Raw genomic sequence first — 25325 nt, 5'->3', positions numbered from 1 at the left:
TGTACAATGTGTGTTGACAGAGTGACAGATCCACATGAAGCACAGTTTCTTTGTTAACATCATAACATTTTTGCCATTATATTCATTAGTTTGTGTGTCGGGTTTGGTTGTCTGTTGTTTTTGTTGAAGTAACACTGTTTGTGTGCGTGTGTGCTCTCTCTACAGTACTCTGAGAAGGCCCTGTACAACCAGCTCTGCTTCTACAGATTCATCTTTGACTGGGACCATGCTGCCAAAACACTGCAGAATGATGAGAAAAGTAAGACTACACACACACACGACTTGTTACTGTACTGTTAGGTCTTGTTTGGGGCTTCAGAGGCTTCTTAACTTAACTATGATCACATTTTATTCTCTGTTTTGCTGTTTTTGTTTCCTCTCTGTCCTCGTAAGTGAAATCAAGTTACCAGAATTGCTCCTGAAGTTTGAATTTTGATGTCCAAACAATGCGTCCTCACAAACACACATGTAACATAGCATTAGCAATCAATGGCTCAACGTAAAGCTTATACCCAGAGGTGCACTTACAATATTCACCAATGATGTGACACACATGAGACTCACACACACACACACACATACGCACAAAAGTAACAGAGTACAGGCATTGGATATGGGGAGGGGGGTTAAGGACATTCAGCTCCTCGAGTCGACAGCCCTAATTTAGGAGACGGATTCAATCACACACACATACAGAATGCAAAACGCTCCAATCACTGGAAGAAAGAAGGAAAGAGCCCTCCATCGCTCTCCCTCTGCCCCTACCCTCACTGTCCATCCCTACTGCTCTCTCTCCTCTGCTCTCTCTTTCCTTTCTCTCTCTCTCTCTCTCTCTCCCTCTCTTGGACAGGCACTCGTTTGGCTGTGTTGATTGAAAACAGGTTTTAGATTTGGGGAAATGATAGGGGGAGTAATGGGCGCGCTGACGAAAGGATAGCCCTTCTCCTATAATGGGACATGGAGCGTATATTTCCCCCTTGGACTCAAATAGACGCTACTCCAGCGCTCTGGGCGCGCTCAGTAGGCGTCAGCCACAAGGCCTCTTTACCCATAGTTCTCCCTGATTGATGTCACTTGATTAGAAAGGGCCGCTGGGCCGAGTGATTTATTTATTTGATTAAATATTTATGTATGTATGTTATTTATGTATGTATGCCCGCTAACACAGCGAGTGTGTGTGTGCCAGGCTGGACCTGAGTGAGGCAGCCAAAGAGTGAGACAGCAGAGGTAAATATAACATGTAATCAACAGATGACCACTCAGAAGATGGAGGGAGCTGAAATAGAGGGATTGGACCGGTGTAGAGGAGGGAGGGAAGGGAAGGAGTACTAACATGATTATAGCCTCCATTTTTGCTTTCTTTTATTTCTGTCTTTTCCCAGATGCAAGAAATCATCGCCAATCAATTCCTGACTCTCCTCTTTTCTTTATGTTGCTTTGCCTTTGCAGTGTTTTTGATCCGCTCTGCGCTTTCTCCTCCCGAGCTTCAGACCCTGTTTACAAGACAACTAGGCTCGCTGGTGAAAACGAAAAAATGTTTTAGCGGATGTGCCTTTCGTTTAGACTGCGACTGCGTTTTTGGGGTTTAAAAACGCAAAAAAAGGGGAAACCACCCTCCAGAGTGGAAATCTTAAGGGTAAAAACGCAAAAGTCTGCTCCAGTCTGCTCACGTCACATACGCGTTTACGTCACAGGCATGCCCCAGTACAGGAAAATAACAACAAACATGTCGGATTCCACAAACTTCTGCTTCACCGTATGCACACAGATTTCCCCCCATAAACACTCGTCTAAACACGGAATAAAAAATGATAACGCAACACCACTTTTGCATTTTTTATTTAAATCGTTTCTGTGTAAACATAGCCTCACAAAACAATGCATTGGTTATTTCGTGCTCACATTTTAACACACATACAGAAGGCAAAATCTACAGTGTTGAGTATACAACACCACTGTAGATTCTGGTTCAAACAGTTTAACATCTCGTCTCATTTTATGGTCTATATCGGGAACAAATCCAAAGTCGGTGATTGGGTAAAAAGACAGATGATGTACATGTGCTATCCGTCCACTTCCTACTTCAAAAGCAGACACACTTCACATGCAAAGTGTTCAGCTTGCAGAACAATAGTGTAGACCAGTGGGTCTCCACAGTTTGGGTTTGAGACTGAGGAGGTGAAACTATTATATCCCACTAAAAAAGTAAAGATTGGAAGAAAAAGTTCCTGTTTCCCAAAAGCGTCCATAATTGCTAAACTCGGACACGTAATGAATTCTTTTTGGTTTCTGTCATACGTACAATATATGAGCTGGTATATCCATAGACATGCAGCAAACATTTCAGTTTGGGTTCATAATTACTATGCACCTCTCTCTGTGCTGAAGTTAAAACACCTGTGTGTTTAAAGCTGGTGCTTCAGTTTCCTCTTAAATGGTAAGAAAAGTGTCTCAGTGGGCTGCGACGGGTCACAACAAGGGGCGACACTGAACAGTTCTGGAGGGAGCGGACCACCCACCCAGCTGTGCATCGTAACCACCACTACACCAAATCCACACATCCTCATGTTTACTTGTTTCTGGCTTTGTCTTGCCTCCACAACCGAGTACTCAGTGCGTCAAATCATCGGCCCCTTCCCGTCGGGTGGTTTTGGCCCCTAAAACTCTGTCTGAGAGGACGAATGTGCGCCTGCCTTCTGTCTGTTACACCCAGCGCTGCTCCGCTACCGCTAGTGTGCAGCACCGCCCAGCACTCTGCAGAGTTAACATTCACAACAAAGCCTCTTGTTTCCCTGCTCGGACTTGACTGAGTCACAGTGACAGCCGCAAAACAAGCGAATAGCAAAAAGTCAGACTGAGGAGTTTGTTTTTAAATGTATATGTCAGTGTCAATAAGCAGATCATTATTCAATAAGAGACATAATTATATTGGCAGTGGTTTGTGTTGAGTGACGGCTGTCGCTGCCATTGTGTACGAGCTGCCTTGTAGTTCCAGTTAAACATTATAGTTTAATGCCATGTTGATGCCATAATGGAGAAAATAAACAGATGGGGCAACATTATGTGTGTGGCTCATCAGAGCTCTCCAAAACAACCATAACTCAATCTGAATCACACATTACTCTTATTCTCATGATTATATTTACATAATTATGGCTGATAATGATATTGGCTGTTATGATTTCATACCCAGAGGAAGATGTTTGTTCACCCTGTAAATCATATTTCATAGCACTTGGAGTAACGCATGGATGTTTGCAGGTCACATTAACATCACATCAGTGTTGTTGTATAGAGTTACTCATATGCTTTACATTGTATCACTGTCTGCAACAAGTGATTAATATCCAACACACACACACACACACCACAGTGTTCCTCACATAGGTGACAATACATGTATATACACACACTCATGCTGCTATAAAATATAGGTTTAAGGTGTTATCCCTTGGTCCTGGGGCAGTAATACCCCATATTACTGCATTACACACCCAGGGGGCGCACGGCTCAGATTACAGGGAGGAGACATACAATCCTATACGCCCTACTCTACTCTGTTGTGTGTGTGTGTTTCTGTGTCTACGCATAGACTGGTATCTCTGCGGAAGGATGTGCATACCTATAGAGATTTACAACACCATCTTGACTATTGTTGTCGTCTTTCTGGTGGCGATCGTGCTCTGTAGTGAGTGAGAGAGTAGAGCTAGAGAGACATAGAATCAGTGGAGACAAGTTTCAAATGCAACCACCTGAGATATTTAATAGTTGAAATGTAGTTTCTTATCATCAAAGAACTCCTGGAAGAGACTCAAATCATCATGTACTGGTATTTGAAGCCTGATGTCTCATCTCAGAGCTCCTTTACCAGAAATACCAACTTTTTCAACAAATGTGTGTTACTCTGCTTCTGAAAATAGTCCCTTATTAATAATGAAGTTTGTTATTTACCTGTTTGAGGAACACTTGCTAACAGCTACAGGACCTATAGTTGGAAGCATTTACCTTTTTAAAAAGTGAAAGTACACATTTGTAACAAGTTAAAAAGCTGCTAAAATTATGCTATACTACTGTAACTATACTATCATTCTGGTTTATACTAGCACTTAATGAGTTGAGGCAATGTGTGTCATAGTTGTTTGTTTGAACTGCTAAAGTTAGCTTAGCTAGCTGCAACAGATGCAGCAGAGGTGGAGCTTGTAGTTTACTGTAAACTAGAAGCTTACAAACCGTGGAAGTGTTATTTCTATATTATTGCTAATTGTCCCTGAATGTCTCGTACTCTGCTGTCCATACTGCTGATGCCTGACTCGTGTGTTTCCATGTTGTGGTGCTGCTTTGTAGTTTAGACACTGAATTGCTGCGACTATTGGATAGAAACATGTAACTTAGTAACTCCAAAAGTGGATTCAATAGGTTGATCATCTTTACATCTTCAGTAGAAATGAAACAGCTCCGGGCTGAGACGAACAAAGACGTTTTTTTTTGTTTTTTTGTTGGTGTATTGTCATTGAGAGACAAAGAATATCGCCAGCTGCGTGTTTGCATTTTGTAGTTGTTTACTAAACCATTAGGCAAAAGTGTGTCATGATATTGTACAATACCTCGTAGCGCTGTCATTTAGTTTTGATATCTGGTTATTTATGTTTCACGCAGCCATTCAGAATGAGCATGTTTACATGTGCGCTGAACATTCACAATAAAGCACATTAAAGTAAAATAGCTTCACATAAAAGAGCTCCGAGTCAAAGCTGAATGTAATTTGATCAGCTTGACTGTGCGTGTGTGTGTGGTTGTGTGTATATGTGAGTGCGTGAGTGTACGCCCACATTTGCAAGCGTGTGTCTTATCTACATGTACATTGCATTTTTGTGCCTGATTGCTGCGACTAAGTAAAACATGGAGGTAATTTCATCCGCTGCAGGAGATCTCTAATAGATTATACACGCGCACACACACATACACACATATACACACACGCGCACACACACAATGAAAAAAACATGCTGTCCGTTCCTTAGCTGGGAACATCCCGTATCAATGACTTTCAAATCATTTCATGTCACTTTTCCTCTCCCTGTCTCCCTTTCTATCTCCCCCTCCCTCCCTCTCCTTCCCTCCCTCCTTCACTCTATCTGTTGCCTTTCTCTTCCCTCCATCACTCCTCCCCTCCAGGTCTCAATCTTGAGTGTGGGCAGTATGATTGCGTGTGTGAGCAATAATGTAATTTTGCTGCATTGATAAAATATAAATTGTCCTTGAGCTGCGCTTTTCTAATGATCCATTTACCGACAGCTTCCCCGCCACCTCTCAGCGCTCTGCATTCGGTCCTCCTCTCCTCTCCTCTTCCACTCCTCTTCCTCGCTCTCTCTGTCTCTATCTATCTTCTTTCTTTTCCTCCTCCCTCTCCCTCTCTCTTCCTTGTCCATTTTCTTCCATCGCTCTCTCTCTCGCTCTCTCTCTCCATCTTCCACGCTCCCCTCCCTTTCCCCGGCGATACAAAGCGGGGTGGCAAAATCCGCGGGTGCGATTGTCAAATCAATTATTCATTCTGTGCAATTACACTCACACAAAGAAGTTTCCCTGTGCTCCGAGTGGTGATTAAATTAACTGCTATTCCAGCTGCCCGTCGCCACCAGCCTAATAGAATATTCATGGAGGCGGCCGACGGAATGGCCGATCTCCATTAACTTCATCATGCTCACTTAATTACAGGCTTGTTATTGTATTTACACCTAGTTAGAGCGTGCAGAGCCCCGATCTACTCGTGCCCAGCACCGCCAGAGTGTGCATGAGTGTGTGACAACACCTAGTTAGAGCAAAGATAACCCCTGATACACTCGCTGTGTGCACGCCGGCGCGCGTGCGTGGGTATGTGCGTGCGTGCGTGTTCGTGTGTATGTGTGATGGCGAGATAGACGACATCCACACCGATAGATTTCAGTCCCATGCTATTAAATATGCGAAGTTTTCAGCATCTAAAGCTGTGTTTTTTCTCTCCACAGTATGCTTTCTATCAACACGGCATCTTCCATCTTTCATTCTAGTCCGCCTCTCTCTTTCTCGCCGTTTCCACTCCTCCATGCCTCGGCCTTCCCAACAACGCCGCCGTCTCCCCTCTCTCCTCCTGCCTCACACTCGCTCTTTAAGGGAGGCTATTTATTTGAACTGCACTCCCCACTGTGCTCCGACTTGCAGCAAGGTCTCTCCCTCTTTCTTTTCCTCTCTGTGACTCTTAAATCATTCTTTTATCTGTTCGCCACACAGTGATTGAGGTGGAAAAGAGAAAGGAGTGAGGAAGGGGAAGAAGAGAGGAGGAGGAGGAGAGAGGGAGGGAGAGGGGGGGAATTATTTTCTCCTACCTTTCAGAAATGATGACATGATTGCTTTCGCTTGATCATGCATCATCACCCCCTTCTATTCCCCAGATAAATAGACTAGTTTGTCTCTCGCTGCCTCTCGTCTCCCCTTTTCTCCCTCCATCCCTGTCCTTGCTAACATGAGGATTATCTGGTAATAGTTGCTGCTGCCGTTAAAGTCAACCACACCATCTTCTCTATGTGTGTGTGTGTGTCTGTGTGTGCATGCATGTGTGATTACTGTTTGTCACATGGATGTTTTTTAGTCGCCATGACCGTGAGTTAGTGCGCTTTTTAAGTGTTTAACTACCATCAATTGTCTGTGTGCGCGTCTGTGTCTGTGCGTCTCACACTGTTGATCTCTGTGTATCTAACCTTTGTTCCCTTGGGCAGCCAGTGGGCCGGTATTTATCCAGCAGCCGCTAATGTAGTGGGCAGGAAGGACGGGAAAGGAGATAGGGCTGTGGAGACAACATGATGACCGGCCATATGGACTCTGAGCGTGTGTGTGTGTGTGTGTGTGTGTGTGTGTGTGTGTGTGTGCGTGCACTCATGTGTTTATACATCACCATGTCATCTAGATAAATTACAGACATGCACACACATAGGAGTCAGTATAGACTTGTTGTCACATTACAGTATCTCTATAAGATGGGGATCGTTGCTCGATGCTGCTGATGAGGCTTTGGAGAAACTGCTCAAATAATTGGTTGATTAGTTTATTAGTTATAGACAAAGAAGTTCAATCACTGCTAATTGTTAAACTGATTAGTTAGTTAGTTATTCATCACAACATCTCCTCGTTCCGTCGTCTTAACTGACAGGATTTCCCTAAAAGCCTGAGGTAAGGGTGACTTCTGGTCTCCTGTCCACACCAAATAAACATCACTTCATTTGTGTTATAACGACAAATATTCATGAATCCAAAATAAAAACCAATGATTCTTTCTTTTTCTTTTTTTTTTAAATTAAGTCGACAATTATCCTTCTGTTAGGTGACAAATCGATTCACTGACTAATTGTTTCAGTCCCAGTTGCAGCTCTAACTGGGTGAAGCGTAGCATTCGTTGCCAAATTTTTCTGCCAACAAGTAATTTGTCAAATTCATTTAGACAAATGTGTTTGTTTTTTTTAATGCGTGAACATTTTTCATTTGCTTGTTTTCTTTTTTTCCCCCATTTCTGCTGTACAAGTTTTTCCAATTCGGAGAGATTGAAAAGACTAATTGAGTTTTAAATTCCTTATTACATGATCATTGTTACAGGATATGCTTTTCTATTGGATTTGCTTTGATTGCTGTGGAAATATTGTATCAGTGAATCTATTCAGTTTATCTTTTGACATTTGTAAATGCACTAGTTCTGTTTAGAGGACTCTTAGTTTGCAGCCCGTCCTCGGTTTTGATTGGTCGGTTTTCCCTGGGTGATGTTTGTTTGGACAAATTTGAACAGATGAAGATGTGAAACCGAAATCGTGATCAACAATGTGTGAATTTTTCTTTTATTCTTTTGGGTTTTTTTTATATAAACGGTAGAAAAACACAGTTCAGGATCAATGTGAATGAGAATGAATATTCTGTAAAAATCAAATCAATAACAAACAGAACTTTCTCGTGCTCATCTCCATCTCTCCGGCTTCTTCACCAGACTCTGCTCCTGTCAGTTCACTATTATTCCACATGTAGCTCGCTGCACTCTTTGGTTTGATAGTGTGTTATTACTTGGTTTCATGATACTTCATCCACACTTGACGCTCGCTATAATATTGTAAAGATTTGATTTTGGCGGCCACCCAGCCCAGGATAGTCAGCTCTCTGTCTTCACTCTGGCTTTATTACGGCCCACCTGAAGGGATAACAGGGACAAGATATTGACTCCGTGCTCTTGTTGGGCTTTGCTATCGATCTCATGATACTGCGCGTGTGTGCACGTGTCGCCATCGACCCATCAGTCCAATTCCTCCCGGCCCTTCAAAGTGATAGCAACGCTGACAGATAGCATTAGATCTGTTAGCTCTCCAGTAAAAGGCGATAAAGCTCCTCTGTGTTTATTAGTGATGAGACAGAGTTGTGGGGGGCGTCGTTCTTCTCCTTTTTACAGTTGCTTTTGGCAGAATCCAATCACAGGTAGGTAGGGAGGGAGGGAGGCGTCCAGGAGTGAATCCCTAACTAGTTTGAAATGTACATCTTGCCTCGTTGTATCGACTTTGATGCAGTTGCGGCGGGATGATCTTCGACAACCATGCGATAACGATAACTCCTCTTTTCTTTTCTTCTCCTCCAGGTCAGGTTAAAGCCATGGCGAAGACGACCAAGGAGGTTTATCAGAAGCTGAAGGAAGTGCCAGACAAAGCCTTGGTCTCCAGCGGCTACTCGGAGATTAACCTGGCCAAACTCTTCCAGGCCTTCTCCTTCCTCAAGTAAAAACATCACACACACATCTGAAAAGACGCCGTCACTAAGAGGCCTCAACGTCTTGACTCAGAGCTGGACATTTGCACATTCAGCCACATCAGTTTTTCTCCTTTTTTTTTGGTTTTTCTGAACATGGGAGCATGGATTTTTAGGCTGTGACCTCTGACCTCCCCAAACCTAATGAGCTTGTCTTTAAATCCAATCACTTCTCCCTCCTCCTCCTCCTCCTCCTCCTGCGGTTCCTTCACATCGACACTCTCATGGCGTGACCCCATCACCCTGACTCTGTATGGCAAAGGGGAGTAGCAATCATACCTAAATGACAGTCTATTGTGTGTGTATGGGGGCTCGCTGTGCCCACATCCGAGTGTATGTGTGTGTGTGTCTGTGTGTGTGTGTAAAAGTGACTTATCTTCAGAGCAGCCAGCATACTCCAAAAGCCGCTAATTAGCCAATGATAGTGACCCCGGCCGCTAAGACCACTGGATGCCTGCAGCGATCGGACACTTGTTCTGATTACCACCATTCATCCCGAGTGTGCGTGCGTGTGTGTGCGTGCATGCCTGTGTGTGTGTGTGTGTGTGTGTCAGATCAGAGGATGAAAGAAAGAAGTAAGGAGGATACAGGGAGTGACGGGGTGAAGGAGGCCACACGCGCTGCTCCCTCGCTCTTTTGTCTCGGTATCGAACAGCTGATCTCCTTCTCCTCCGCTGCCCCTGTTTAACCGATGCCATTTGATCCATTCCACTCCTCTTCTCCCTCCTTCCCTCCCTCCTCTGTGCCGATTGTGTTTTAATGCGTGTAATTTTCCACATATCCAACTTGTATCGCTCAGGAGGGTTTATGTAATGATTTTTTTTTTTTTTTTGTGTAATGGCGAGAATATTTCATGTTAGATATTTTGATATTGATGAGAACCCTTTTGATACTGAAACCTCAATAAAAAGCTAAATTGATGAGATGTTAATCTTGTGTTACTTGCAGTGTGTGTGTGTGTGTGTGTGTGTGTGAGAGACGGAAATGGGCGGATGAATGTACTGTAACGTCTCCATGTTTCCTGTGTTTGCTGCTTCACACTGTACTACAATAAACACAACATCAAGAGAGCAAAAGCTACTGTGAACTGATCTGAACATGTACTGCATGTAAACAGTGTCCCTATAGAGCTCCATTACAGTTCTTGGTGGCACTGTGTTGCAGTGGGTTAGCACAGGTTTTGGGTTTGAACCCCGGCTTGGGGCCTTTCCATATGATCTCTCCGGGTTCTCTGGCTTCCTCCCACAGTGGTAACAACAACACGCAGGGCAGATTAATCCACCTGTAGGTGTGTATGTGTATGTGTATGTGAGTGTGACTGGTTGTTTGTCTCTACATGTGGCCCCTGTGATAGACTGGTGACCTGTGTGAGGTGTGGCCCCTGGACGCGGCCCCCCGTGGCCCCTGGACGCGGCCCCCCTGTGGCCCCATGAGGATAAACAGTGTATCTGATGAATGGATGGATGAATACAGTCCGCAACATATACATTGTTTATTCTGTCTGAGTAATGTTTACTACAGTATCCAGCTGTTTTAAAGCATCATCAAGCCTTTCAAAAAATATATATATATTAATATAACTATGCAACTATTTACATCTCTTTGTAGAGCGAATGGACTTGTCTTGATTTTGGGATTCGTGGGTAAAACAATCACCAGCTTTTTCCTTTGAAATAACGGACGAGATTTTGCGAGTTTGAACTTGACTAATAATACATTTTGGTTATTTCTCAATAGGAGTAAATGATGTAGATAATTTCACATCACAGTGCTGCAATATAGTTCATTTAATGGAAAACAATAGAAGAACATGCAGAGCAGCTCTAGAAAATGAAATACCTGTTGGATTAAGACGCCAAATTATGTAAAAATCCAGATCGCTGTTTATTCATCGTAAAGCAAATGTACATTGTCTCACTTTCAACTCTAAACTGTCACATTGCGCTGCTCTCTGAGCACTCCATGTGTATTTCCTCTGCTGTAGGCAAAGTTCAGTCTGTAAGTTGCTTGTTTCGCCGTTTTTCTTCCCAGAATTCTCCTTTGTGTTAATACAGTCGGGGGATTTTTTACTCCATCCTGCGGTGTGCATTTCCATAAACACTGCACGCCTCACAAATCACTTCAAACCACTGTGACTTGTGAAGGCAACCTTAAGTGGGCTGAACACTTAAACCATGATTCACTATGCAATGGATAGAACGGGCTGTGTGTGTGTGTGAGGGGAGAGAGTGTCTCAGCGCATTTACAGCCTATTGCTCATAACTTTACATATTTATTAAATCATATCAACTCAACTACTTCTCCCACAGTTGCTGAGCCTGATTTTTTTTTTTTTTTTTACTCTCTATTTTCCCAAAGACTTAATCAACCTCAGCTCACAGGAGATGTGCACTGTAGGCCTGCTATTCCCACTATATCCCCAGACTGCAGGTTTTTTAAGTGAAGGCCTCGTTTTGTCCTCAGTTTGGAGCAAACCCAGTCAAATTGAGTCCCTGCATTAATTCGACCCTGCTAAGCTAATAAGGTCGAACAAGTCTCTTTGTATTGTCGTGTTAAGCTTTATTGCTTGTCGTTTTGACCAGCGATGGACAAGGTAGGCTTTGATGAGGGAATTAGTCCCCTATTCTGTCCCTGTTATTCATAGCGCGGTGGAACATACAAGCAGCAGAGAGGGTGTCAAAAGGAGAGCTGGTCCTATTGCAAAGTGTCTCCCTTGTTGGAGCTGAAAGGGCGTTATGAGACGATAAACCGCTTAATACACTGAGCTAATTGGATGAGAGCAAGAGAGACGGGGAATTAAGGGGCGATCCGAGAGGGGAGCGGAGTGCCATGGCCCCTGCTATTCAGGTCTTTCATCGGGGCCGCGATTCTCCGCCTGAGAGGGGAGGAGGAGGAGGTGGTGGAGTAGAGGAGAGAGGAGAAGGGGGTGAGTGAGTCTGCATGGGGAGGGAGGTGAGGGGAGAGGGGGGGGTGGGGCTTGTTCATCAAAGCGCCTTTTTAGAGCTCCTCTCCCGGGGACTGAGTGAGGACTGATCCGGCTGGGGCTGGTGGAGTGATTGGGCCTATTCTCTCAGGCAGGGACGTGGTGGGAGAAACGAGGCCAGGTAGAATCCAAAATCAGCGGCCAAATCAAATCCAACAGCTGAGGGGGGGAGGAGGAAATGGGAGAATAGGATATAGGGGAGAGGGAGGGAGGAAGAGGAGGAGGAGGAGGAGGAGGAACGGCGGTTCGACGACGATGAAAATGGGCGAAAGTCAGTGGGGAGACATTTTCTGGACACCTGGATTAACCTGTGAGAGGCGGGAGGGGGGTGTAGGGGGGGCATCAAGGTAGAGTATTGACACAGTGCAGCAAAATCATGCAGATTCTCTCTCTCCCTTTCTCTCTTTTTCTCCTTTTCTTTCTCTCTCTTTCTCCTTTTCTTAGCAATTTGCAAGGAGCCGCGGCGTGATTCGACTGTATTGACCCTTTTCATATCAACATTCATTATGATGATCATTCACGGAGCCTCGTGGCCTACCTAAGTACAGGCCTGCCTCGAATAGAAAGAGCACACATCCTCCAACAAGTGTGACTTTATAAATCCGGAGCCTATTGCCCCGCTACAGCATTTCAATTTTCTCGCCTTTTTGCGCTGCAAAGAAAAGTTTAAGCCTCCAGCCCAGCAGGTCATCCGCCTCCCGGCATTCCCCTGATATTAGGGACAAATTGGTTTGCCATTCATTAGTTATATTCACAATAAGATTAAAAACTCCCCGGACAATCTCATCAAAACCCTATAGGGCCATACAGGAAAAAACACACACGCTTCACTGAGCTTGAGCAAAAGAATGGGAATTTTAAAAAACATGGTAGATGGTGGTCTGCGCAGGAGAAAATTGGTTTTTATCTTTTCTTTTCCCCTCCTCCTCTTTTGCATTATGCTCCAAAGAGCAGCTGGGTGACTTTGTATTAGGCTGGGGCGTGCACGTGCACGTGCATGCGTGCATGTTGGTTATAAATTCATATACAGATCTAATATCTCCCCATCCTGTCCCTTATCGGATCTAATTCCTGCATGTTTTGAAGTAAATTGGATGATTAACAGGTGTAAGACCTGCAGATCTATAAAACAAGAGCAGCGGAGGAATAACAAGAAGGGGTCTCACAGATGCAGACAATAAAAAAAAGAGGGGACTACATTAATCCGCGGGGTAATTTCACGCGATTTGGTCGGGCACCATAGATGGGTCAAACGGAGGAGAATAACCATTGATTGCTGTAATGGTCCTGCATCAGTAGTGAGATCCAATGGAGAGAGGGAGGGAGGGAGGGGGCATTGAGGGGGGAATTAACTCTATGAGGTGTGTGTATGTGTGTGCGCGTGAAAGCCGTTTGATGAAGTGGTTTGTTACTTCATTAATGACAAAGGGGACTCGCTTCCATCGACACTGCATTACAGATGTTAAGACCAATTTAGCGCCTTTAAAGGGTTTTAAAGGAAGTTTTGTGACGGGAGCCCCCCCACGTAAAGTGGGCGATCTAATTGAAAACCCCTCTCGCCTTTTGTCGCGCGTTTCACATGTTGGGGGGATTAAGCTCATGAATATATGGTCAGTATTTTGTCAACTCCGCTGAAGAGGACAGACGCACGCAGCGCGCTGGATTAACGCACCTAATACATTTCCCCTGATTCAGGTGGAGCAGCGACCACATCTCTGCTCTCTGCGGCGACAAATTCCTCTCATGGAAATGTATTACTATTATTTTTAATCCTTATAAACTGGTCTGCAGGTATTCTCAACATCAATGCATTACGTGGATGCATATTTATCCCACATTCTTGAAATTATTTATAACAAATAGCAAAACTGCCACAAATTGAGTTTTGCTTAATTTTTTTTTTTTTGCATATTATGTAAGACAAAAACACATTTTCTTCATAACACCTTTTATTAATAGTTCTATAATATTCTATTTCACATGGTTTTATTTTTCCTGGTTATTCCTGGCTATGTCAGTCTTAAAAGGAATTTTGAAATAATAAAAGATAACTCATTTTAACCATGTAATTTATTCAAATTAGCATTATTATTAAACCAGGAAACTTACAATCACTTAATAAGAAAAAAAAAATGTCCTTCACTCAGTTCCTCGGGGAAAAAGGTTTGACATAAATAATTATCTAAAAACCTAATAATTCATAAACACAGGTGAAAGTCTACACAGGGCGACATTCATTAAACACTACACCGAGTGCAAATCATCAAAACACGGTCTCTTGAAATATACACGACCTTGTTTTGAAAATCATCCATTTTTTTTCTTGTACGTTTCCTCTCCCCGTCTTTTGTTTCTTCCTTCTTTCTCTTTTTTTCTTTTTTACACAATATGTACAATTTTCTTTCACACAGTCACGTCATTAAAGAAACATCTCAGGTCTCAGCTCGGCTCGGCTCGCGCGTCCTGGAGTCAGACTCAGCGGAGATGCCACTGCAGTGAAGAGAGCAAAGGTGTGTGTGTGTGTGTCTGTGTGTCTTTGTGTGTTAAAGAGCATAAATAACTCAGGTTTGGTTCGGAGACTTAAAATAAAATGCGTGTCGCTGAGTGTGACTGCGGGGACAGGCGAGCAGCGCCGAGGAGTCCGGCTCGTAGAGAAGGCTGTATGGAAGGTCTATGGACAGGTTTCCTTTGGTTCTGGGGGGGTGGAGGTGGGAGGGGGCGGGGCATTTGGGTGGTGGTGGGGGGGGGGCTTCTCCTCATCCTCCTCCAACTCGCCTTTATTAATAGACGCAGACTGGCTCAGCCCACATCAATGCATACAGATGAAGCAGTGTTAATGTCGAGCACTTGTGGGTTGTCCACATTTTTGTGTTAGCACAAGAATCCTTAAAAAAAAAAAAAAAAAGTCTGGGTTCCCCTGCAGTTCTTCATCTTTGTGTGTGTGTGTGTGTGTGTGTGTGTGTGTGTGTGTGTGTGTGTGTGGTACTTGAGTAAAAGCAGTCAAAAACTCACTGTAAAATATAATTAAAAAGTAAAAGCACTCTTGATGCTTATGTTGGCATATATATATTTATATAATATATAACTTATATCATAAATTTAAAATGTAAAAAGTTGGGCAGTGATAACAGAAAAATGGCCCATGTGTTTTGTGATTTTTTTTTTTTTTTACTGTATTATTATATAATATTATTTGATTCATCCTAAATCATTATTGTGTGAGTAGCAGGTTGTTATGGTTGGTTGAATTGGCTCTATTTTATTTTTATTCTTTTATATTCTACATCTATAAAAAAAAATCTTCATATTCTTTAAACCTGCCAAATGCTCTACAGGTAAATCTGAATTTAATCATTTATAAAGTGATGTACTGAATTAAAAATGCATGTTTTTTTTTCTCTGTATAAAGCTAAAGTGGAAGCAAATGGAAAATACTAAAGATAAGTACAAGTGCTGGAGTGAATGTGTTTGTTATAAATTCCTTAACAGATGAAGCGTTAAAACCATATAGGCTGTATCATAAACCCATAATGTTAAGGGTGTTTTTTGGTTAGAAATATTGAACAGAATTGACATTTTTAAGGTTAAAATGTTGTGATTGTTGTTTAAACAATGGAGCATGAAACAAATGTGACAATAGCTGTAATTATTATTATTACACACACAAACACACACTATTTTTTTAGCTAGTGCTCTTTTGAAATTTGGTCGTGCTATTTTGTTGGGGGGGGGGGGGGGGGCATGAGGTAACAGGGACGGTTGAACACGGGACATCAGGTCATCAGCCTCCAGAGGTATGAATGGGTTTCTTGTTTTGTTTTTTTTGGGACGTGGGACAAGAGGGGAGGGTGTCATGGAATGGGACGTAAGCCCGGGACACATGGGAGGAGGTGGTGGTGGTGGAGGTGTGTGGGGAGGGGGCTAGAGCTGGTGTTGAGTGTTCAGCACACCTCCTTCCCTGCGGCTCCGGCGGGCAGGATGTTAAGCTGTGTGAGCTGAGCCGAGTGTTCCTTGGCCTTGAGGCGCAGCGCGGCGATACTGGAGGCCCGGCGGTCCGCCGCCGCCGCCGAGGAAGTAGTGGTGGAGGAAGAGGCCGAAGGGTCGGGGAGGACGGGCCCCGCGTGGGAGGGGCTCTCCACGGGCGGAGCCGGCTGGCGGAGGAGAGCTGCAGCGGTGGAAGCACTGGTCAGAGGACCCATACTGGAGAAGAGTCTGGGAGAAGACACATGGATGCTCAGCAGGTTTTTCTTTTCTTTTTTTTTAAGGTAAAATTAATGTTCCTGCTTTATAATCACATTCCAACCACAACGTCTTCCTAGACAAGTAACAAAGTCCAGTTGCTTTCGATTGAAAATTCCTTTGAGATACTATGACCTGGACAAATGAGAATATGCACAGGCTTTATAATCACATATTTCTCCTCATATTCCTGAGCAGTTTCAACTTAAAATGCAGCTTGTGTTACAGCAGAACCTGGTAATTACAATTGTCACTGTGCCTCAGATGTGTTTTATATTTATTTCTTTATTCCCTCTTCTGCAGGTTGTCTTTAAATGGTCCTTAACTAGATTTATGTCATCTAATGCATGCCGACTTCCCTAATATAAAAGACAACATGGAGAGTACAAGGTTAATAATGATGTATAATAGAGAGGAGGAAGCTAATTGTGGCATATGGCGTGTGCTGTGCCCCCCCCTCCCCTCACAGCTTGTCTGACAGGATCACACGTTTGGTTAATTTATTAAGGCATCTGACAGAGTGATTACACACCACTGAGAATGGTTAACAGTGTAACATATTTATATCAGACAGTGAGATAAACAGTAATGCGGCGCGATGGAGGATTACTGTAACCATCAGTCATTAGAGTTGCATGAAGCGTTGGGGAGTTTATTTTAAGCTCGGCTGCTGTTGGGGATTGTTCTGCACATGTGCTTGACTATAAAATTGTAGTCATTGACTGTAAATACAGGGATAAATGGGATGTCCAACAACTACAATGATTGTTGGGGGGCTCTGGAGAATAGATATCAGGTTTGTGTGTGTGTGTATATGTGTGTTTATGTGTCTATGTTTGCAGCTCACCTGCCAAAAGTGGGTCCAATGAAGGCGGGGTGGCGAAACATGGCGGCCGTGCCCAGGAAAGTGCCCAGGCCGAGCGGCGTGGCCAGGGGCGGGGCAGAGCCGTTGTGTGGTGGGGGGGCCAGGCCCGGGAAGGCGGCGGCGGCTGCTGCGGCGGCCGTCCAGGCGGACTCCAGGGCCGGGTGGTGGTGGGGGGGGAAGGGGCCTCCCTCCAGGTAGTGGCTGAGGGGGTGGCCCGCCGCCAGGGGGCCCGGGAACGGCAGGCCCGACGGGTGGGCCTGCACCCCGGCCTTCTCACGCTTCCTCCACTTGGCCCGGCGGTTCTGAAACCACACCTGAGAGAAAACAGAAGATACAGGGTACAGGTTAATATGAGCAGGGGGGGGCAATTTTGATTCTAACATAAAAAGATACTGGGAGATTCAATAGATGTTGCATAGAAGCAAGAAACATAATGAATATGATAAATAAATACATAAATAGTCCATTTGACAGGACATTTACTTGTTATTATGAGCTTTTTCTAGGTAGATTGTTATGTAAGTTGTGTTTTAAAAGTACTTAATTGTTGCCCCTTTTTTTTTGGCTTTTAGGTTGCCTTTAACATCTGGCCAGGGACAACTGACGAAAACTAGCCTTGTTGGCTAACTCTGGCCCACTTACAGTTTTTCTTTTAACTCTGTTGATTAGTGGTGCACTGTCCCTATGAAATAAACTAATACATAAATAATAATGTATTTGATGCTGTTTGAATGACAGCTGCTCAAAAGAAAGTCCATATGTGTGTGTAAAGTTATGCAGTTATATAAATGTAAAACTATATACCAGTATCTACAGCCCCTTCCAACATGTCAGCAGCAGTGTTTCATTGTAATCAGACTCTATTCAGTGCTGTGTCACTGTTCACTAATAGTTGTCTAGTTCAGGTGGTGGCCAACAGGCGGAAAGTCAACGGTAATTACTTTGCAAGGTAAACCCTGCCGCTCACGGTCCCTTAAATCTACTTTCTGTCTAATTAAACCCCCCTCCACCACCTCCTCCCCTCTCTGTCCCTGCAGACAGGGCTTGCAGGGTGGGGAGAGATAATTAAGAGCGGTGTTAACAAAAGATTCCAGAAAATTACCGCCGAACTGGCTCCAATAACAATTAATGCGCTTTAAATTAAATTCTTAAGAGACGCAGAACAAGTGACTTCCATCCAAGAGGAGTATTTAACTTTCCCACGCATCCACTGGTGCCCAGTTTGCACTGCAGAAGCACGGGGCTCTCACAATGAGCAAAATGTCAACATGAGCAAAGTGATTGAACGAACCAGCTTGAGCGACAGGGACTTACACACATACACACACACACACACACACACACACACACACACACACACACACACACATGCACACATTATTCCCAGAGGGCTGTTTAGCATTACACAGCCCCTCGGGAATTTATGAGTTTTTATCACCTCCTGATGGCGCCCGTTAAGTGATTTGTTCACCTACGGCCCCTAAAGAGACATCTGTTGTTTTACCGTCGGCCATAACCCTCTCGGAGCTTCCACCGTGTTTGAACTGTCTCTCTGGTTATGAGCCCGGGCTTTCGACATGCAAGCCACGCTTTCAGTGCAGGGCGACGGAGAGAGAGAGGGAGGGAGGGAGGGATGGAGAGAGTGGGATGGGGTAGAGGAGGAGGAGGAGGGTGAGTGTAGTGGTGGTGGAGGTGGAGGGAGGGGGGGAAGCAAACACCTTTAATGGTCTGTCATTCGCTCCCAAGTGCAAAGCATCGGATCAATGCAGGTCTATTGCAATCACATAATGGGAAATCAAATAGCATTATCCCTCCCCTCTTTCTCTCCCTCCCTTCCTCCTCTCTCTTATTCTCACACACATCTTTTTTTTTTTTTTTTTTAACTCCACCACACACACACACACACACACACACACACACACACTCACACACACACACACACCCACACACCTCCTCGGCCTCGCCCCCTCTCTGTCCCCTCTGATGGGAATTCAAACACCATCTCATCCCAGGAATATAGACAGTGTTTGCTCCTGCACTAAGTGAGCTTTTTATGAATCGCCAGCGCCGGCTTAATTGCCACTAAAACGTCCCCCGTTCGCGTGTAATAACATTCAATAACAGGAAAGACCTTCCCCGCGCACCGACAGGGGCCATTTAACACATTTTACTGTAATAAATTACTGCCTCAAATTGGCCAGTAATCGTTGATCCTCAATCAGTGACGCATATCACCGGCTATTATCCAGCGCTGTGTACCCGGGACATTTTATAGAGGACATAAAACATTAGAAGATGCGGCTTTGCACCCCCCTCCCTCCCCGTCCTCATCTTATTTGATTTACAAGTCACAGGCTTCTCTTTTCAGATGCTGGAGATAACCAGAGAGCCACTTACTTGGACACGGGCCTCGGTGAGATCCAGGCGCATTGCGAGCTCCTCTCTGAGAAAGATTTTTTTTTTTTTTAAGAAAGAGGAAGGGAGAAAAGGCAGAGGGAGAGAAAGAAAAGATTCAAGGTTATAGAGGCCACCGTTAGGAAGCAACGTAGAATTGCTGTTTTGTCCCCTCCTGTTGTTCACTGTCAACAATAGACGACCAAAATACGCTTGTTCCTTTTCCCCCCCCTCCTCCCCTCCTCTCTCCTCCCTGGCATGCAGAAAGACGCCATAGCCATATTCTATTTTCCCTGTCACGAATGGGTAGAAATAGGCCTAGTGATTGTTAGATTTTCCTTAGCCCAGGCCTGTCACTGTAACAACATAATGGTTGAAATAATGACATCTAAACTAGCCTGCCACAAAGCAATTGACGCTCCCTTCAGCTGCGAGATGGGCTGCGGTGCAAATTAGACCTACAAGTCTTCTTAAAGTAAATCGATTGGAAAAATATGAATAATCCCAATGGTTAAAAGAAAAAAATAATAACAATAATAGAATAAAAATATAAAATGTAGGTTCTTGTGTTCTGTAGTGGCAGTAAAGCTTCCCATTATCGAGCATTAAAACGCACACGTGCCAATTATCAAAATGTAAAATTAGCAGAAAATGGTGTATTTTGTTTTTATTCCCTTCAGGAAAAAAAGTTATAATCATCTATATTTTCTATTAAAAAATAATAATAATGATATGAATGAATGAAATTCATATAATGACGCACCTGTAGCCTAGTTCACTGCATGTGTGTGTGCGCGCGCGTATACACCTGCCCTTGGGCTTGAGGTTATAGGCCCTGACTTTTTTTTTTTTTTTTTTTTCTCAGCCTGTATTCAGTATCACGTCCAGCAGCTAACCTGAGCTACACCGGGTAATTATTCTTCCTGAGAATAATACCCGCTGTCATCTGCATCAACAACAGCGGATACAGGTAACAAAATGTCCCCAATGTGTGTGTGTGTGTTAGCACTTAGAGGCCTATTGTGTTCACTTATGCAAGGCACGGGTTTGGCGTTGGGGCTTTTTATGAGGTGTGATCCGCACATGTCCTGTTTTAAGACGTGTGTGGAATTTATTTACCTCAAAAAAAAAAAAAATACGTGCAATTAATTATCACCTTCAGTGCAGGAATTATCTAGACAACTTATTTGACCTTTCAAAAATAAAATTACACACCTGCTTTTGTGTCTTAACGCGTTTCTTTTAAGGTTCTGTTTTAAACAACCAACCCTTATAATAATAATAGCCTAATATTAGTATTTATAATTCTAATAAAATAAAACATTAATAATAATGATCATTTTAGACTATATTTAGGTCTATTACATTTTGTTTAATTTGATAAGATTGTATTGACCTACAATAGGCTATATTTTGTTTTTCATTTGCAGGTTAATAACAGGCCTAATGATGGTATTTAGGCCTATAATAATGATAATAATTTCAGCACAGTAAATATTTTTTGAATGTCAAAACTAATTTTCCCAGACTAAATGGCCTCCAGCCGAATTTCTTGCAGTTGTGTTTTCTTTTCTTACCTGGTGAAGACGTCGGGGTAGTGTGTCTTCTGGAAAGCCCTCTCCAGCTCCTCCAGCTGGTAACTGGTGAAGGTAGTCCTGTATCTTCTCTGCTTCCGTTTCAGCATCCCTTCCTCCGAGTCACTGCCCGCGGACAGACACACGCTGTCCTCCCCGTCCCTCACGTCCCCATCCCCGGCGTTCAAGCTCTCCCTCTCCTCGTCCTTCATGGGGGACAGCGCCAGCGCCGTGTCCGCGCAGCCGCTGCTCTCCTCCTCCTTTCCACCGCCGTCCTCCTCGAACTTCAGCGGGCCGAGCTCCACCAGTCCCAGGCTTCCGTCCTCCGAGCCTTCCCCGGGGCTCTGGTCGCCTTCCCCCCGGCTCAGCGACGCGTTTTCCCGGTAGGACTTGCTGCGGCTGATGCTCACCTGCGGCGCCTGGCTGATCTTGAGGCTGTCGCTGCTGGCGGCTGCGGCAGCGGCACGGTGCTCCAGGAGAAGCCGCTGCTGCTGCTGCTGCTGCTCCCTGTCCAGCTTCTCCGCGTGGTGGTGGTGGTGGTGGTCGTGGAGGTAGGATTTCCCTCCGGGGCCGTAGAGTCGGCGGAGCTTCGGCGGCAGGTGCATGTCACCGCTGAGGGAGGAGAGGGGGTCTTTCGTTGACCCTGAGGAGGGAGGGAGGGAGGGAGAGAGAGAGAGAGAAGCGTGTCAGAGATGTCAAAATAATGAATGAGAATGAAAATGTCTGTGGAAAAGCAGAGCAAACATTTCTCCTTTAAACACGCTGCTTTTACAGAGCTATAAACACGAAACTGTTAACTTTAAGAAACATTTATTACCCAATAAGCAGCCTGCTAAATCCGACGAGCTCATTCTATACGTAAACATGATGGCAACGATAAAAAAAAACTCCTCTTCAGGCATTAACAGCTCACTTTTTGAGGATAAAACTATAGCCTATATCTTATTTATGTTATGTCTAACCCGCGTGTTTATCCAAAACCAAACCAAACCAAACCCCCCTCCCACTCCCACTCCCACCACCACTCTCACTTCAAAGTGAACTCACCGTCAGCGGCTTTGTCGAGCTCCCCTCTGCCGGGCAGACCCGTCAAACTTTGCGCCCCTATCAGCCTGACCTTACAGGGGCTGCGGCGGCCCAGAATGCTCTCTATGCAGTAAGAGGAGAGCAGCGTCGGGGATTTACTGCTCTTCCTCTCGGCCCGGTCGTGGATATCTTCCTCAAACTGACCGCTCATGTCGACGCTTTGGTTCGTCTAGTTTTCTCTTGTAACGCCTGTCAGTCTCCCTCTCTCTCTCTCTCTCTCTCCCTCTCTCTCTCCCCCCTCTCTCTCGTTCACTCACTCACTCCTCTCTCACGCAGGGTCCGGTGTTTTCCTTTTTCTCCTTCGTCTTCTCTCTCTCTCTCCTCTAACAGGCCGGTGTGTCTGTTTGAACCGGACTGTACACTCCTCCCTCCTTCTCCTCTCTCTCTCTTTCTCTCTCCCTCTCTCTCTCCGCTGTCACCCTCTCAGCTGATGACGGACACCGGCTCGACTCCCTGGCGCTGCGCTGCGCTCCGCTCCGCTCTGCCGGCCGCCGCGTCTCCGCTCAGCTCAGCTCAGCTAAACGTGTAGGCAGTTATTGCGCGTCTGATTGGCTCGTGTAACGTGTATGCGGGGAGAGAGACGGCGCGGGGCTGCTTTATATATTTTACGATTAAAGTTAATTTGAGGGGAAAGACGACAAAACCCGACATGGAGTTACTTTGCTCAGTGGAATGAACTCCATAAAGAAAAGATAAAAGCAAAGCACCTTCAATCCACTTTTTTCCCCTCATTTGTACTGAGTCATATAGTTCAACATTAAATGCTTAAATTTTTAAGAGAAAGCAACAAAATATATAAATGGTTGCATCTTTATATGGAGTGATGTGTTTTACTACATTTATTCAATGCACCAATGCAACAAACACAATAATGGTCAAGAAACACTGACTTTGTTCAAAATTCAAACATGGTAAAGTAGAAAGAAAACTGGGAGAAGAAAAGTTATGATGCGTTATAACTTTGATAAAATGTGCAGAAAGGCCTTTTCTGTACACCTAGCCCAGCCATAGTCCCATACACATTATTAGCATCATTGTATTATTGTTATTAGCCTACAGTGCAGCAGGCCAACTTAATAAATAACCACTTTCAGAGAAAATTAGATTATGTTTCCTTATGGGCAACAGATTTATATTTTCATGATATTTCTATTATGAGGAATAATAATAGGCTCATCATCAGCATCATAATAAACAATTTAATTAAATGTAATAGTCTACTGTACTATTTTTTGTGATGTTTTGGGGGATGGTAGCCTATAATTTCCTTTCAACACATACAGGTTAAATGATAGACACGTAACATATTGTCATGGTTAAAGCAAACAAGCACTGAGCTGACTCCTCGTGCCAACGTGGCAAAAAAATCTGGCGCGGGGTTTGTGTTCAACCTCAGAGAGCACCTGCGAGGGCCATGTCAGAGAGTGAGTCACAATGAAACAGAAACATGAAAACTGGTATAAGAATTGTGTCTTGACCTGTTTCTTTCTGTCTGTATGTCTATCTATCTATCTCTCTGTCCACTTGTCTATCTGTTGGTCTATCTGTCTGTCTACTTGTATGTCTTTCTGTATGTCTGTCTGTGCTCCCTCCCTCTCCCACCAATTGCCTGCTCTCTGCTGGAGTTGCGGATTGACTTAAAAAGTGAGGGTGGCGCGGGCGGTGATGAGACGCCGCACGGGGAGCCGGGATAGCATGCGGGGGAACTCCGCTGTGGAGAGGGGGAGAGATGGAGAGATGGATCGAGAATGTAATTTTAAATGAAAGTCTATTTAACCCGCTGTGAATGGCATGACCCCCATCCTCGCCTCAGAGCCCATCACTGTTACAAGGATCATTTTCAGAATTCAATCCAAAAACTTCAGCAAGCTGCAATTTACTCTCTCCTTCTGTATCTCTCACTCTTCTTCCCCTCCGTCATGTATCCGCCCGGACCAGAGCATCGCAGAAAAACGAGAAATAACAATAAAATATATGTCCAGAAAATTGCACAAGTTATTCTTTCTTTTTTTTCTTTTTTATGTTTTTAAGCAATATCTTTCTTTTCTTTCTTTTTTTGATTGGAAGTGGGATAGATCTGTGTAAAGTTTAGTTAAGGAACTCAGTGTATTTAGTGTAGGATAAACCCCAAATAACTCCCTTCTTGTTTTTTTAATGCTTTTAAACATATCTGGACAAATAGAATTGAACATTAAATATAATGTTTTTGGACAGAATTTAAAATCTCTGATAAGGCCTAGATGTGTTTATTATCAGACAATACAAAGATGATAATATCATTTAGTCTTGTGCGTGCATAAACTCTGCAGCTCTCTAATAGTAATATAAGCAGCTGCAACCTGCCACCACAGGGGTGCATGGTGTCACAGACAATCCATCCGTAACTTTTTGTGGTGTCACAAACTTCCGAGCTTGTTTACTTGCACGCAAATCAATGTAATGAGTGTAATAACAATATAAAATGTTATGCCTTTTTCCTGCGCGGTCACAAACAGACGTGCGTAATACAGACGAGTATTTAGAGTCGCTCTGTAATTTGGGGGCTACAATTTGATTCATTTATCCGCACACTGTTATTAACCCTGTGGAAAAAGAGATGTCAGCCGCCATTTCAGCCAGCAGGACATCCGCGCTTTGTTTAAATGCACTAATTACGCGCATACATTAGAGGGGGACGGAATAGCCTGAGCGCAATTTTCACATTTTCAATTTTCCGTCTATTTGACGTGCAGGTGAAGAGATGGCGGAGAGAGGCCGCCTTCCGTTTCGGCACCACCGCCTCCTCTGTATTTTCATAACATCCTAACTTGATAATATCCAGGGGAAACACCGGGTTGCATGTTTTCTGTTCGTTAGGCGCACAGACACTGATGCTGCTGCTGCTGCTGTGCCACCTCTGTATGACGCCCTGGTCATTTGTTTCACACATATTAGAGTTAACAGGTGGATTTGTGTGTTTGTTTAGAGTGCAGGCTTTTCTAACAGATCTGCCCCACGTGTCTCTGTCCTCTCCAGTGAAGGCCAAGAAAAGTGACACTAATGAGGTCCATCACTCAGGACCAGCAGGTTGCGCGTCGCCTTGGAGGTCATTCAGTTGGCGCCATCTCCTGGACGGAACAGCAAACTGCTCCCCAACAGGTAAGACCAAGTAATTAATATGTAGGTGCATGTATAGGAATATACTCATTTATTCAGAGTTAAACCCCTCATCCACCTGTGGAAGTCAGGTATCCTCCCTTTTGCACGTACAGGGTTAGGACTATAGTGAATAGCTGCATGTGTTATCCCGCATGTTTGTCCCTGAATGCAACATGTACTGGTCCCTAACGTGCACCAACTGGCTCTTGGCCTCCTCGGATGACGAAGACTCATCCTC

At 44.2% G+C, this 25325-nt stretch overlaps 2 protein-coding genes across 2 annotated transcripts in view; one reads left to right on the top strand and one right to left on the bottom strand.

The window, feature by feature from the left end:
- pola1 (polymerase (DNA directed), alpha 1) overlaps positions 1-8781 on the top strand; it is a gene marked incomplete at its 3' end in the record, with an annotated part of 52850 nt that extends 44069 nt beyond the window's left edge. Inside the window, exons 36-37 of the mRNA XM_083995742.1 lie at positions 166-259; positions 8642-8781. Coding sequence (XP_083851868.1) covers positions 166-259; positions 8642-8781 — 234 coding nt within the window. The remainder of the gene's footprint in view (positions 1-165; positions 260-8641) is intronic.
- Positions 8782-15732: 6951 nt separating this feature from the next.
- arxa (aristaless related homeobox a) lies at positions 15733-22264 on the bottom strand (the record flags this gene model as incomplete). The annotated part of the gene is made up of 5 exons (XM_083995787.1): positions 21911-22264; positions 20867-21506; positions 19293-19338; positions 16878-17209; positions 15733-16003 (listed from the first exon to the last, which is right to left on the bottom strand). Exons 1-5 carry the CDS (start codon positions 22098-22100, stop codon positions 15733-15735), a joined length of 1479 nt encoding a protein of 492 aa, XP_083851913.1. The 5' UTR covers positions 22101-22264.
- Positions 22265-25325: the final 3061 nt, after the last annotated feature.

This window comes from Trachurus trachurus (genome assembly GCF_905171665.1).
Source record: "Trachurus trachurus genome assembly, chromosome: 20".
NCBI classification, from domain to species: Eukaryota; Metazoa; Chordata; class Actinopteri; order Carangiformes; family Carangidae; genus Trachurus; species Trachurus trachurus.
The sequence above is the reverse complement of the archived record's forward strand: the minus strand, read 5'-3'. Positions and strand labels throughout refer to the sequence as shown.